Source organism: Enoplosus armatus, chromosome 4, assembly GCF_043641665.1.
Source record: "Enoplosus armatus isolate fEnoArm2 chromosome 4, fEnoArm2.hap1, whole genome shotgun sequence".
NCBI classification, from domain to species: Eukaryota; Metazoa; Chordata; class Actinopteri; order Centrarchiformes; family Enoplosidae; genus Enoplosus; species Enoplosus armatus.
This window is the reverse complement of record NC_092183.1, coordinates 13,240,433-13,254,356: the sequence shown is the minus strand read 5'-3', so window position 1 is coordinate 13,254,356 and position 13,924 is coordinate 13,240,433. Positions and strand designations below refer to the sequence as shown.

At 40.3% G+C, this 13,924-nt stretch overlaps 1 protein-coding gene across 1 annotated transcript; it reads left to right on the top strand.

The window, feature by feature from the left end:
* The first annotated feature begins 4,262 nt into the window (after positions 1-4,262).
* On the top strand, positions 4,263-5,222 carry foxb2 (forkhead box B2). The gene has a single exon (XM_070904909.1). It carries the CDS (start codon positions 4,263-4,265, stop codon positions 5,220-5,222), a length of 960 nt encoding a protein of 319 aa, XP_070761010.1.
* The last annotated feature ends 8,702 nt before the right edge of the window (positions 5,223-13,924 follow it).

Genomic DNA, 13,924 nt, shown 5'->3' with positions numbered 1-13,924 from the left:
TTGAGTTAAACTGTTGAACAATGTTCAGCCTAACAATAGCAACTGCTGATTATAACACATCTAGAAGTAAATAAAATGATTTTCAATTGTTATAGCAAAATATGGTTCAGGGTTTTCCTTTGAGATCTGAAGTAAGCTTCTGAATGGATTCTCATCTTGATGAATGACTGCTGTGAATAGAGCAGCTGACAGCAACTGACAGCATCTAATGACAGCTGATGGGAAGGAATAGACCTCAGTATGGTTACTGCGTAGTTGCAGTCTATTGCAGCATTATCAGGGCTCGATTCGTCAAATGGATACTCCTTTAATACATACGAGATAGGGAGAATACCCTCCGTCTGTGAAAGCAGACTGATGACTGAAACACAGTTTAGGGAAACTACACAAGGAACTCTGCTTCAGGTTTGTTCTTGAGGCTAACAAAAGATAAGAGGGCCTCAGTGTGAATATCATCAGATTCATATGAGAGGAGGTCACTTTAGTGAAGTTCAGGTTAGTGGGTGGTTGGTTCGGTGAGAGCTCTTAGACAGTCTATGGGCATGTTATAAATATAACCCTAACAAATCATTCAAATGTGTTAGGACTGTATTCAGTGAAAACACAGGCAATGTGAAAGATATATACACAAGTTAGTGGGCCAGAAGTGGAAGCTTTAGAGTCTCCCTTGAAGTCCCTCTAAGTTAAGCCACAGAGAATCAAATAGATAGCTGGAAGTAGCTGCTCAGGTCAGGTCTTGCCTGAATAATCCATCTGCACAGGCACCAGTCAATGAGTGCCTTAATGACCACAATACCTGTCAATTTAAATAAGATAATTAGAAATGCCACAATTACTTTTCAAGTCTTTTCTTTATCACCAACAAGGCAGGATTTTGAATGTGCTTTTCATAATGCACTGTTTTAATGCCAGGTTTCTTTTTTTTTTTATCATTGTCAACTGCAGACACAACCTGCAATGCGCCACAAACTACAGTCTTAAAATCTGTATAGTACAGCATATAGTGGATATATTAACACTTCTGACACAGTTAAAATGAAATCTCAAATTAGCATTACTTATTGCAAGTCTATTGTTTTGGATCCCATATTACAGGTATTCCTGTTATTTTGTCCACCTCTGTGACATTCCCATTTACAATATGTTATCAGACATACTATATTCAAATATTCATTGGTATGTCATGCAGACACTGGTGTGCAATGTGAAATTAAGTTTGTGCAAAAGAAAGAAACAATGACAAAGCTCATGGACAACAACTATTCATTTTGTTCTGGTTTTCTTATTATTGTTCTGGAAGTTTGAGGTCAGAGAGTTTGGGAAGACTCAATGCTTTATATGCAGCCTACTAAGTTTGCCACTGTGATGAATGATGATGATAAAGTTTTACCTGAGCTGACTGAGATACGTCTTGAAGGCAACAGGCAGACACACTGCAGCTTTGATCCATTAACGCCTGCTCGCTCTTTTATGGGGAAACGGAAAGCTCTGTCGTGTTTTGCCTCTGAATAATTTCCCATTACACAAGTAAGGTTTACAGCGTCTGCACAACCGTCCCAAACTGGTTTAATTTTCCATTGAAAACAATAGGCCTCGCTAATTGATTTTAATGGCTCTCTCCGCGACGATGCGCCCCTTATGATTTGGAGAGAGGTCTTTAAGATTATTATTATTAGTATAATTGCCATCACCCCCACACTTTGCCTTTGCGAATGGGAGACAGATAGAGAATATCTTGCCCTTAAGCTGAACAAATAATTATTAGAGACAGGAAACAGACGACCGTCACTCACACGCAAACACCCACACACCCACACACACACACACACACACACGCACGCACGCACACACACGCACACACACACACGCACGCACACACACACACACACACACGCACACAAACGCTCCACCTTAGAGTAGACCCCCTCCTGGCGACCCTCATTCCCTCCGACGCCCTCTTCGTGCAGCGTGCCGCTTGTAATTTATGCAAAATTAATTGATACATCTTTTATAATTGATGTGCTGTAAACTTAATGAGTAATTTATGTAATTAGTCAATTAAGGATAATTCCAGCATATGTTCCGTATGCCCAGAAGGTGTGCTTTACAACTAGTTATTTGTCCAGGAGTTGGGTGCAAGCGAAGACTGCCGTAGACTACCTAATTAATTTTGTTATGCAGATCAGCCACGGTGTCTATTTAACGGCCCCCTTTGTGAAAACAGATTTAATATTGATCTTTCCCGGGCGTTTAAAGAGGATGCTTTTACCCGCGTTGGCCTCTGAGGGCCTCAGAGTTTCAAAACTCATTTTTCAGGCGCCAGGAAAACAATTATGCAAAAAAAACACAAAAACAACAACAACAAAAAAACATAAGCACAACAACGACTATCTTTATTTAGCAGTGAATATATAAATGTTAACTCTTTTTCAAGCCAAGTGGCACTAAGAAGTGATTTTCCTTGCAATTACATGATGTCTTTAAAATATGCTCTCGGTCGATACAGTTGACCTTTTGAGTGGCTTGAAGGACTGAGACATAACGGGAGAGATACACCGGCTAATTAATTGACACAGTTTTGAATATTCATACCTAATACAGCGAGCTCGCCCTTAATTACATTGTTGGACTTCTCTCCTAGGAGGCTAAATCACGGAAGGCTTAATTATTGTAATGTATTCGGGGGCCCACCGGGGCACCGGGGAAGACAGGAGCCGTCAAGGACCCAGTCATGACACCTGGCTGGAGAAAGAAAATATACGGCAAGGGGGGCAGCTTTGTTGTTCTCCGCTGAACAGAATTCCGAGCAGGGGATGAAGTTTGTTTACATCGTTGTAGGATTCACCGGAGAGTGTTTGAACAGACAGACAGCCGCCGGACTCCCCTCTCAGCAATTAATCAACAGCGCCTCTCTCTCTCTCTCTCTCTCTCTCTCTCTCTCTCTCTCTCTCTCTGTGTGTGTGTGTGTGTGTGTGTGTGTGTGTGTGTGTGTGCTTGTGTAATTGAGAGCAGAAGAGTAGCGCACTGATGATTGTGCGCAAAGGAAGACATGATTTATTGTTTGCAAAGTCTGAAAGTGCAGTCGAGCAAATTTAGCAGAGAGGTTGTATTTATATATTCTATTCTTTACTATTTGTTTCCTCAAGTGAAATTTGCCAGAGTGGAAGTTTAAATCCACGTTTTCTCTCATGGATATTTCAATCATGTTATCTCAGCACAACATCTTGATTTTAAAGATGGGGAATATGCTTTCAGAAATGTGTGCGAGACAGCAATCTTTATATGCCAATCAATGAAGCCTTCCAACATATCATTACAGTATGTAGTACATCCATTTCAAACTGACTGACTGCTTTTTCTTTTTTACCAGAGAGGTCAAAGGTCAGGGTCGGCTACAGAGGAGCAGTTATGGAGGTACTGGGGATTTAGCTTAAAGACATTTAGAGTAAATGGTCCATTTAAACACAGTTTAGTGGTTAAAACCAATCACCCCGGTTATTTTCTGTCCCTGTGTACTTTACGCAGGACGCTTTGATTGGCAAACAGGAGATTAGAAGCGAACGCGTGTGTTAAACGCACCACCCACCCCTCACTTTTATCTTCTCATTTCTTTAGCCCATCTCTCTCTCTCTCTCTCTCTCTCTCTCTCTCTCTCTCTCTTTCTCTCTCTCTCTCACACACACACACACACACACACACACACACACACACACACACACACAACCCTCTGCTCTCCCCTGACGTGTCCCCCAAGTGTCTGGATAATAGATAATAGAGCCAGCGACCTGCGGGGGTCTTACAAAAACGGCACTCGGCGAGTGGGAGCATCGCACAAGAGGGGAGGAGGACGCGCCACACACAGACAGCGGAGCAAGCTGGCCCCTCACATCCTTCAACCGCCGCGGAAACAGCAGAGGGGAAACTGAGAGGAGCTCTCAACTTTTACGCGCAGAGACTGACTTTTACGCACAAAGCCGAGAGCATAATTTGACAGAAAGTCTTCGGAAAAAACTTTCTTGGGATGCAGGAGCCTCTCGGGGATCTCACCTGACAGCAGCGGGCCTTTAAGCTGCACTGTATTAAGCGATATAACGACAATTTACCAGCTTCTAAGCTGATGGCTCAGAACTTTGGAACAGATCCGTCAGATGGAGACTGATATGAAGACTTGCAAGTTAGCTACTTAAAATACAACGCTTAAAATATAACTTTAAAGGCTGTTTAATTCAACAATTCAAACTTCAAGAAAGTAGTAACCAGTCATGCCTCGTCCTGGGAAGAGCTCTTACAGTGACCAGAAGCCCCCATACTCCTACATATCACTGACAGCGATGGCTATCCAGAACTCAACCGAGAAGATGCTGCCTCTGAGTGACATTTATAAGTTCATCATGGACCGGTTTCCGTATTATCGAGAGAATACCCAACGGTGGCAGAATTCCCTGCGACACAATCTCTCCTTCAACGACTGCTTCATCAAGATCCCTCGGCGGCCTGATCAGCCAGGGAAAGGCAGCTTCTGGGCTCTGCACCCGGACTGCGGTGACATGTTTGAGAACGGCAGCTTTCTGAGGAGACGGAAACGCTTCAAGGTGCTGCGCGCTGAGCATATGGCCTGCAAGAGTTCCCCGATGATGCATTACTTTCACCATCACCACCATCACCCGGGCAGCAAGCTGGGCACAGCATCCGCCCACCACGACCACTCGCCCGGCCCGGCAAGCGCCGTGGGTCGGCTCCCTCACTTTCAGGGTTACGGGGGCATCACTTGCGCGCAGCCCGGTGGGTTTAAACACCCATTCGCCATCGAGAACATTATAGGACGGGACTATAAGGGTGTGATGGCCAGCGGGCTCCCCCTCACCTCGGTCATGCACCACCTTGGTTACCCGGTGCCCCCGCAGCTCAGCAGCGTGGTCAACTCCATGTGGCCGCACGTCGGGATGCTGTCTGAGTCCATGGGTGGGGTGCCCGTGCCCGCATCATCCGAGTACGCGCCCTTCAGCATGTCAGCAAAGGGCCTGTACCACAATGCCAACGGGCAAACCCTGCCCGCCGTTCCCGTGCCGATAAAACCCACCCCATCCCTGGGCCCCGTGCCCGGTTTGACGGGGCTGCAGTCCGGCCCGGCCCAGCTCTGCTCACCGGCCTCAGTGATGGAGAAAAGCGATCTGCTAGAGGTGAAAGGCAACCCTCTACACCCGGCTCTTCTGCTGTCCTAACCGGGTAAATTTCGGGTCATTTTTGAAAAGTAACGCAAACAAGAAGGACATTGTAATTGCATAAAATAAGACATAACAGGCCAATCAGCAACATCATAGTTCAAGTTAAGCGCAGCTGTAGGAGAGTTGTAAAAACCGAGGTTAACATTGTGCTGTGTAATGAATTTTTCATTAGACCCATGTTGATTGAAATCATAATTTATTTGCACAATTTGTGAGGGCATTTACCACATACTGTAATGTGGCACTGATAAATACAATCAGACAAGTAGATACGCTAAACCCAAAGAAAGCTTTGATTTAGGAGACAAACAATTCTTTCCAAATGCAAACCAACAACTCTGTTTATATTTTTTGCTCTTATTCTATTTATTCTATTTTAATCTATGGCAGGCCTATCGGCTAAAGACAAATAGGCCTTTTTTTAATTAGGCCTGTTGCACTTTTTTCTGTGTGTTACTTAGCGGTGCATTGAAAATGTTATGCTTGTATTATAACACTATTTATCTGAGGATATTTATAAAGAACTTAAAACCGCATCTTTTTTGGTGTTGTAGTTATTTGCTCGTTTTAATTTCCACACGTTGTTCGGGGATCACTGTTTGCACACCACAACTGAAGGGAGACAAAAAAGACACATTCCTTTAGACTCCGGTTGTCCTTTATATTAAATTACCGTGAAATTAAGCTGATAATACCATTTCAAGTGCATTCTGATTTTTACGATTCAACTATGCTGATTTTAGCATGTGTAATAATTACTTCTTCACACACAATTATTGAAAATTGTTGCAAGTAGGGCTCATATCACCGTCTTCATCAGGAAATAATAACAGCGCAGGTTACTGTACATAGTCACCACCAGTTGCTCTATGACATTTCATAAATCATGAAGTTATATCTACTACTAAGTTATTATTAAGTTATTTCCCTTGTTTCAAACAACATTTATTTGAGACCCCATGAAAGACCTTCAATTTAAACTACTATTTTGGCTGTATCTGTATAGGGAACATACAGTAATAATGATAAGAGTGAAACCTGTGACCATCCAGTGATTTGGCCATTTGTACTGAGACAAAACATGACATGAGAGTCATTTGATCTTTTAGAACTCTTGACTTGATCACCTAATCTGATTGATCACAGGTGTGTATATGTTGAATATCAAACAATTCAGTAGGAGGATGGTGTCAATGTTGAAACTCAAAATGAAATGTGAGTTCCCCAAATTCAAGAGACACATATGGAGAAAAAAAATAATTGTAAACAACTTTTAAAAACAAACTTTGCCCGAGGCAAACTTTATTCAGAGAGATGTTTAGGTTTAAGTCATGCTATCATCTCCCATAAATCATCATTATGTGCACACATTCATGCCAGTGTGGGCATCATGACATGGATCACATCTGGGACGGACACGTGCGCTGATGCACGTTGTGTCCATGCAGGAGAGGTGTGTATGATCTTCATAAGATGGATATGAGCAGCCGACACTTTATGGGCTGCAGCTTCACAACTTCAAAAGCAGGCAGGGCGATGGGATCAAGTTTTGCTCTTTTGTTTCCTCTCTTTAAACGTAGCTTTGAAGCTACTCCTCTCCAGCAGCACAAAGCGCCAGGTTCAGCCCACTGAAAATGACTTATATTCAAGCTCCTGTCCTCTGTTTAGCATCCCAAAGGCTCCCCAAGCCGACACTATTGTCACACCAGCCTCTGAACAAATAATTGAGATGCACCAGCGGAGGAGAGGCGTGGGAGTGAAGAATTAAAACCTATTTGGGTGTCATTGCTAACGAGCAGAATACATATAATAGTGATCACCTTTATTTTCTTCTTCCTCATCCTAATCTTATTTTATCCTGTTTTCTATATCTTTATTATTTTCTCCCTTTTTTTGAGACACAGTTTAGCTGATTTTTTTGCAGGTTTTTCTCTGTTGTACACAGATTTCTCAGGGTTATCTCCTCTTATCTATTACTTTCTCTCATCTACAAACACACATTTTCACACACACTTTCACTGCAGGGTGTCTGTGATTCCTAGTTAAAGGGAACTGAAATTTCAGTGGTGACAAAAGTGTCTATGTGATAAGTGTGTGCCTCTGCCTGTAGGTGTGTGTGTATTGCTTTAATTCCCTGATCAGCAGGCCTCGATGTCTTTAATAGCCCTCACTGCATTAGTGTATAATTAAATGGCACTAATTAAGACACAATAAGGGGAGTAATAATGCAGCCATTATTACCCTCCATGATCCTCTGTCCTCACAACACCGTAGTTAGATGCCTCTGGAATCCTAATATCACATGAGGTCTCCTAATGTGCACATGTGTTTATGCACAGGCTAATAGGACGTATATGTGCAGTTTATTTTTATATGGGGAGACCCTGTGCTGGTTGTGTCAAAGCATTTAACAGCATATGTTATTTATGTTTATTGTTATTTTCAGTACAAGTGAGACATAAGTCTTAGATGCTCTTATTTTTGTCGGTATGCAGATTCCATTACCGCGTTAGATCTCATTCTATGCCCAATTGTGTGTTTCTGTGGTGCGTCCATATAAACGTCTTGTTTGATATGTTGAAAAGAAACATAATCTAGGTGTCAAAATAGTTGCATTGAATGTGATTCCATGGAGAAACAGCTGCACTTGAAAGTTATTTGTACCATCACCCAGACGTGCACATTCTGGACAACCACTTTTTGTTTTTTTGTTTTTTTAACAAAAAATATCCAACTCAAAGAATCATCAGATGTTATTGATTAATTCATTTACAAAATAATCACATTTCTTTCTATACTCAGAAGATATAAGCCAGCTCACTGCATGCGTCTAATCACTTTGAGATAAAAGCAATCAGGAACTTGGTTGGGAGGCGCCTTTTTCACAGATATGAGTTTGAATTAGGAGCTGAATGACATCAAACAGATGTAAAACATTTATGAGTAATTACGGTAAATAAATGAAAGTACAGAGGGTCGTTTCAGTGTCACGTCTCACTCCAAAATTAAATCCACAGAAAACTGTCTTCTGTGTTACACTGTTGTCTACTTACTCAACAGATTTCAGAATCAGAATCAGAATCAGAATCAGAAATACTTTATTGATCCCGGGGGGGAAATTACACAAAATAGTGAGGTTTAATTTAAAATAACGTGGGCTAATTAGACAATGTAGAAAGATAATTTTCTATCAGATTATTTGCTGGTGTCTCGCCTTCAAATATGTAAAACCTGTTTATGTTACAATTGAAGTCCGCAGACTTACTTTTAGAGTCTTGACATCAACACAGCAGCTCATATTATAATTTGCTGTAATGTAACACAATGCTCCCAAAGATTGAGTCAGAAGGCCATTTAAAATCAGTTTTATCAGTACTCATGTTTGATTGGAAGACTTTCCAAGCATACAACATACAAAACCTAAAAAATAATACTTAAAACATTGATGACTTGAGGACAAAGTTCAGTAACTTAGTAATCTGTGCACCAGCCTGTAAAACTAGTTTTTGGGTAAAAACACAGTCAGTAAGTTGGTTTTAGTTTGACCCCAACTTGTGCATCAATTACAACAACCCTCGGATTAGGCGGGCCAACAGCGATAAGATGGTATTTCATTTAAACAACACAAATATAATATTACACGATATGAAAAACTGATAAAAGTACGAGACGTTAATATGAGAGAGCTCTTTATTCATGTAAAAACTGTTCATCATGTGAAATGAGTTTAAAATGATTAATAGGAGTCTTATGAATGAATAAAACATTTAGGTCAGAGGTGTTTCACTGTCAGCCCCCATAAACGAAATGTTATGGTCTTGAATAGACGATGATACATTAGTGGTAATTACCCACACTTCATAGGGGCCAGGGTGGCAAATTCTACATGCGTTTTTCTTAATGACCAGCAAGAGCAGGCCATCATAATGAGCAGCTTAATTCATTGATCTGATCTCAAGCACGCTGGCATACATACACATTCACACACACACACAAGAGCACGAACAACCTTAAATATTATTCTTTGTTCCAGACAGCAGTGTTTTATTCAATGTATTGGCAAGATCAGATAACAGAAATTTGTTCTAATTTCTTTAAACCTATAATTGCCATACAAGGATTCCTTGTTCAGTCACAGCTTGAATGATAATTAAAAATATCAGTGGAGCCATTTCAACAATAAATGGAGGCATGAAACTACATTACAGCAACTATTAACTTTGTTAAACAATTTCACCAGAGAGCAGAAATCTATCAAATGGACTTAGCAAACTCTCATTATTAAAAGTTTAAGTGCATCAAATTGTTTCATAATTTGCAGAATCACAATACAGTGAAGGGAGCACATTAGAAAAACTCTCACTACTGCAAATTGGCTCAGGATTCCTCACTTTTCTCACCACAATCATGAGAAATAACAACGATGGGGGAGAAAAAAAGAAAGTAAGAGTGTGACAAAGAAAGAGAATACAAATGAGGCAAGAAAGAAAGAAAGGACAGTGTGTGTGTGAGAGAGAGAGATGTACAGCTAGGTCATTAGGGCTTCCTACCCTCTTACAGAACTAATGAAACTGTAATATTCTTAAGAGGTTTCTTCCTCCTCCAAATTTGTCCCAGATTACAGCATGACTGCTGACCTGCTAATGCAGTCTGAGGAGATCCGTACATGAGGACCTTGAAACAGACAGACAGAGTCTTCAGAGGGACAATGGCTAAACCACCTAATTATACAAAAATAAATCATAACCAAATTACGTAAATTGAATTGAACTGAATTGAAAGAGACAATGACAATAAATACAACATGAAATTCCATTCAGTCCGGCGATTCATGTTTTCATGGACTGGCTGCCTCATTTTGTTTTAATTTGTAATTGTAATGACACAAGCTCCGAACACATGGGTGTCTTTTCTTTCTTCCTTTTCTTTTACAATACGCTTCAAGAAGAATACACTGTAGTGTTCTTAAGTAAAATACCTACAAGAATAAACACACTATATTTTAGATTACAATATAATAAAATATGAACCAAAGAACTCAAGTTTTGGGATAGGAAGAACTAAAATTAAGTTGTCTATTTGTCTATTACATTAATGTACATATCTCGTGTTTAAGTTTACAGGTAAAATAATCGTAGATCCATAATTTCTCAATTTTTGAGTAGCTTTGTATTTTGAAATGTTATCCTTTGTTAATACATTTGCTAAACATTCCATCTCACAAATAATTTGTTTTTTGCATTAACAAATACCATATTCAGTTTCATCCACAGTTTAATCAAGATACTTACAGTATGTTTAATTTAAAGACGTGTAATGTGCCCCACTGAATATTAACATTGCTGTAATGGGAGCTTCACTGGTCAGCTAAAGAGAAATTATGGCTGGTCGATGAAAGTTCTGAATGCTCTAAGTTAACTTTAATTATTGCTTAAATCTACTATAAAATATGGAATTCCAGTGTACTACTGTCATCATTTAGGGTGACGAATACACCTGAACTCAAATGTATGTTCTTCTTAAGACGTGCCATATTAAGTTTCCCTATATGTTTAGTCCATCAATCCCAAAACCTACAATTGGAATTTCTAACACTATTTGATCAATTAGATTGATTACCCACCGTATCATTTTTTTTCTAACCAATGCTCTTTTCAAGGAACACCCTAATCCCACTCACACAGTCACACACACTGACACCTGGAAGCTGCCCAGGACGATCAGCTGGCCACTGAGCAGCTCCAATGGAGCAGTTGTGGGTTTAGGGCCTTGCTCAACGGCATCTCAGCAATGGTAATGAGGGAGGGGCAACAGCTGCTTTTTTTTCTTTCTCCACCACATGTGCCGTACAGTACATGTGGTGTTTTACTGTAATGCCTGCTATGGTACAATTGTGGTACATGAGATAACTTACTTTAACAGTATATGTGATTCACTGCAAGCAGGCAGCTGGCATACGGCTACCTCTGCTCTTATCTTGGTAATGGTCGCCTTGCCATATTCACTGCCGTGGTCTATTATAGTGGGATGAGGGGACAGTCATCTGGCACGTGTCGACGGGAGTCAGCATCAGCGAATGAAAAGGCCATCTGAGGGGAATTAGCATATTGGCATCAGGCCTGGAGACAGAGAGAAGCTGTCAGGGGATAGAGTCCTAACGACAGGTCACGCTGGACCACTGCACATTACTATAATTCTTCTTCTCTGTCTTTTCTCCATAAGGTATCCCATTCTCTTTCCCCCTCTCTCACTTTCTATTACTCTGCGTCTTCTTTCAGTCTTCTCTGACCCTCTGTTGCGTCTTCAAAGGCAGCTCACCTGATCCTCCCAGTTACAGAGGATGTTAACTCTTTGAATCTCATTCTTTTTCACCATTCATTCCTGTTCTGTTCCACTCTTTTCCACCTCTTCTCCCAAACAGTTTCCCCTCTCCCCTTACCTTCCTTCATCCATTTCTCTTTGGCAGTCTCCCTCCCTCTCTCTGTCTCTCTCTTTCTCCTTAATAATTAGACAATGATTCACTGATCTGGGGTCAAATTTGATCTGCCCCATCCAGCTGAAGTGTATTGTCCCTGCGTCGTCCTCAAAGTAAGGTCTTCTGACGCAGCTCATATAATCTTCAATCTGCCATCTATCTTTATTGGCCCAAATTATTACACCTTATTAGCCATTATTGCATTTTATCATTGATTCAAAACAGGTCAATGGTTCAGCCTTGCTGGCCTCCCTCCCACTGTTTCTCCTCTCCGACTTCCCCACTTTCTCAGACAAAGAAGTTCTCAGGCCAAAAAACTTCAGCAGTTTTAAAAGAGGTTAAGTGCTATGTGCCCATATAGACTCATTTGGCTCCTCAATAATAGAGATTAAAGTGAAATGGAAATTAACAAAGTGTACCATCAACTCTTCCCCTGCTCAGAGTTTGTACTTGGAATTTTAAATGTCATCACACAATGTCAAAACATGATAATTGGCAGTGTTACAGAGAAAACCGTATAACAAAGGTTTGGCTTACTAAAACTGCCTTGGATCTAGGCAGGACCTGTTTGGTTACACAAAGGTGCAGAGTGAAAATGTGTGCAAAACCTAATCAGACTTTTTCCATTAGAGCCCCAAGCAAACTGCTCAAATCAGGCAAACAAAATCAATCAACAAAGAAAATGATTCTGACATTTCTGTTAGCCTTTGTGTAATCTAGGGATCTAAAGACTTTTTATCTATGTATCTATTTATCTATAATCTATTGCAGGTCTTAAATTGTATCTATTGTATCCTCTTGTCCCTCTTCTGTATTGCAGTGGGTAACAACATTTCTCTGGGGAGACATTAAAAAAATGTTTATTTTGGTGTGTGACACAAAGTTGATTTGTTTCAGTTTTGTTGTGTGTTTCTTGTCTGTTTTAGCTACTAACTCACAAGTTTTTATTCCACATATGTCACTCTGTGAGGATATGAGGAGGCTTTCATCAAACTCATTTCTTAAAATTAATTTGAAAACTCACCAAATTGTACTGTTATCTGTTTTAATTATAAACCATATCTTTGAGAGACATTACACTACAGAATGTATGCTAATGTTATGCTAATTGTACACGATACATGATTATTTTATTGTGCTTTCCTTACTGTAGGTATATGGTTTCACAGTGTGGGTGTAAGTTTCACCCATCAACTTGCAAAAAGATTTTTGAATAAATCATTAGGAGGTTTCAAATGGCAAACTGACATTTTAGCAACATACACACAAACCATGAAACTGATTTATCCTCTGAAATTGGAGCTAGAGATGCTTTAAACAAAGACTAACTGCATAGAATTGACTTGTTTGACTGATCAGGTATTTCCTGTCCCATTCACTACACTGAACTGAATCACCACGAACACTTAGGAGCAATTCCTCTTACTGAGCAGGTTTGAAAGAGTCAACTTCCATGAAAACAGAGTTGAAGTTTCCATTGTGCCTTCTTTGTGATGAAGGAAGGCTAAAAGGTCACTTTTAGCTCTGGGCAGGTGGTTAGTGGGATGAAGTTACAGCCTCCAGTGGGGAGAGAGATGTAATACATCACTTATAATGTACGCAAATGCTTTGCTGTGGGTCCTTATTGGTTTAACTCTCAGATGATAATCAAAAGCTGCTGGTTCATCCCTGCAGCAGCCAGCATTAAGCAACAGTCACAAGTTTGAATTAATGTTTTCATGATGCATCAAAGTGTTCGTGCAAGGCCTTTAAACTTGTTCTGGGTAAGCCACTGTGAAGTACAGCTTTGTATGAGTAGCACAAAAGACGGCTGCTATTTGACCAGTATATTAATGTTTTTTAAATAGCTTTTAAACATACATTTCAATACAAGAAATTATTGTGAAGAACAAACCACTGTTATAAGGTTCTGAGTCCTACAAAAGTCTTCACAATGCAAATTATGCTGAATAAAATACAATGGGTATATTCGATAAATAATATAGTGACTTATTATTTTAAAAATGTAGAGCTCCAGAACAAAAAGGTTTCAACACTAATGCACTCGACGCAGTAGAGCATTTGGCAACAATGCACTGTTCTCTCGTTAGCGTTAATTGCAGCTGTGATGGCAGTTGAAGGCAAGGTCCTCCTCTGACTCCCAATCATTTATCTCTCCATTACAGAGAGCACTCCGGGTTTTTATTGGTGTAATAAAGTCAATCTTCACTACCACAAAAAGCCT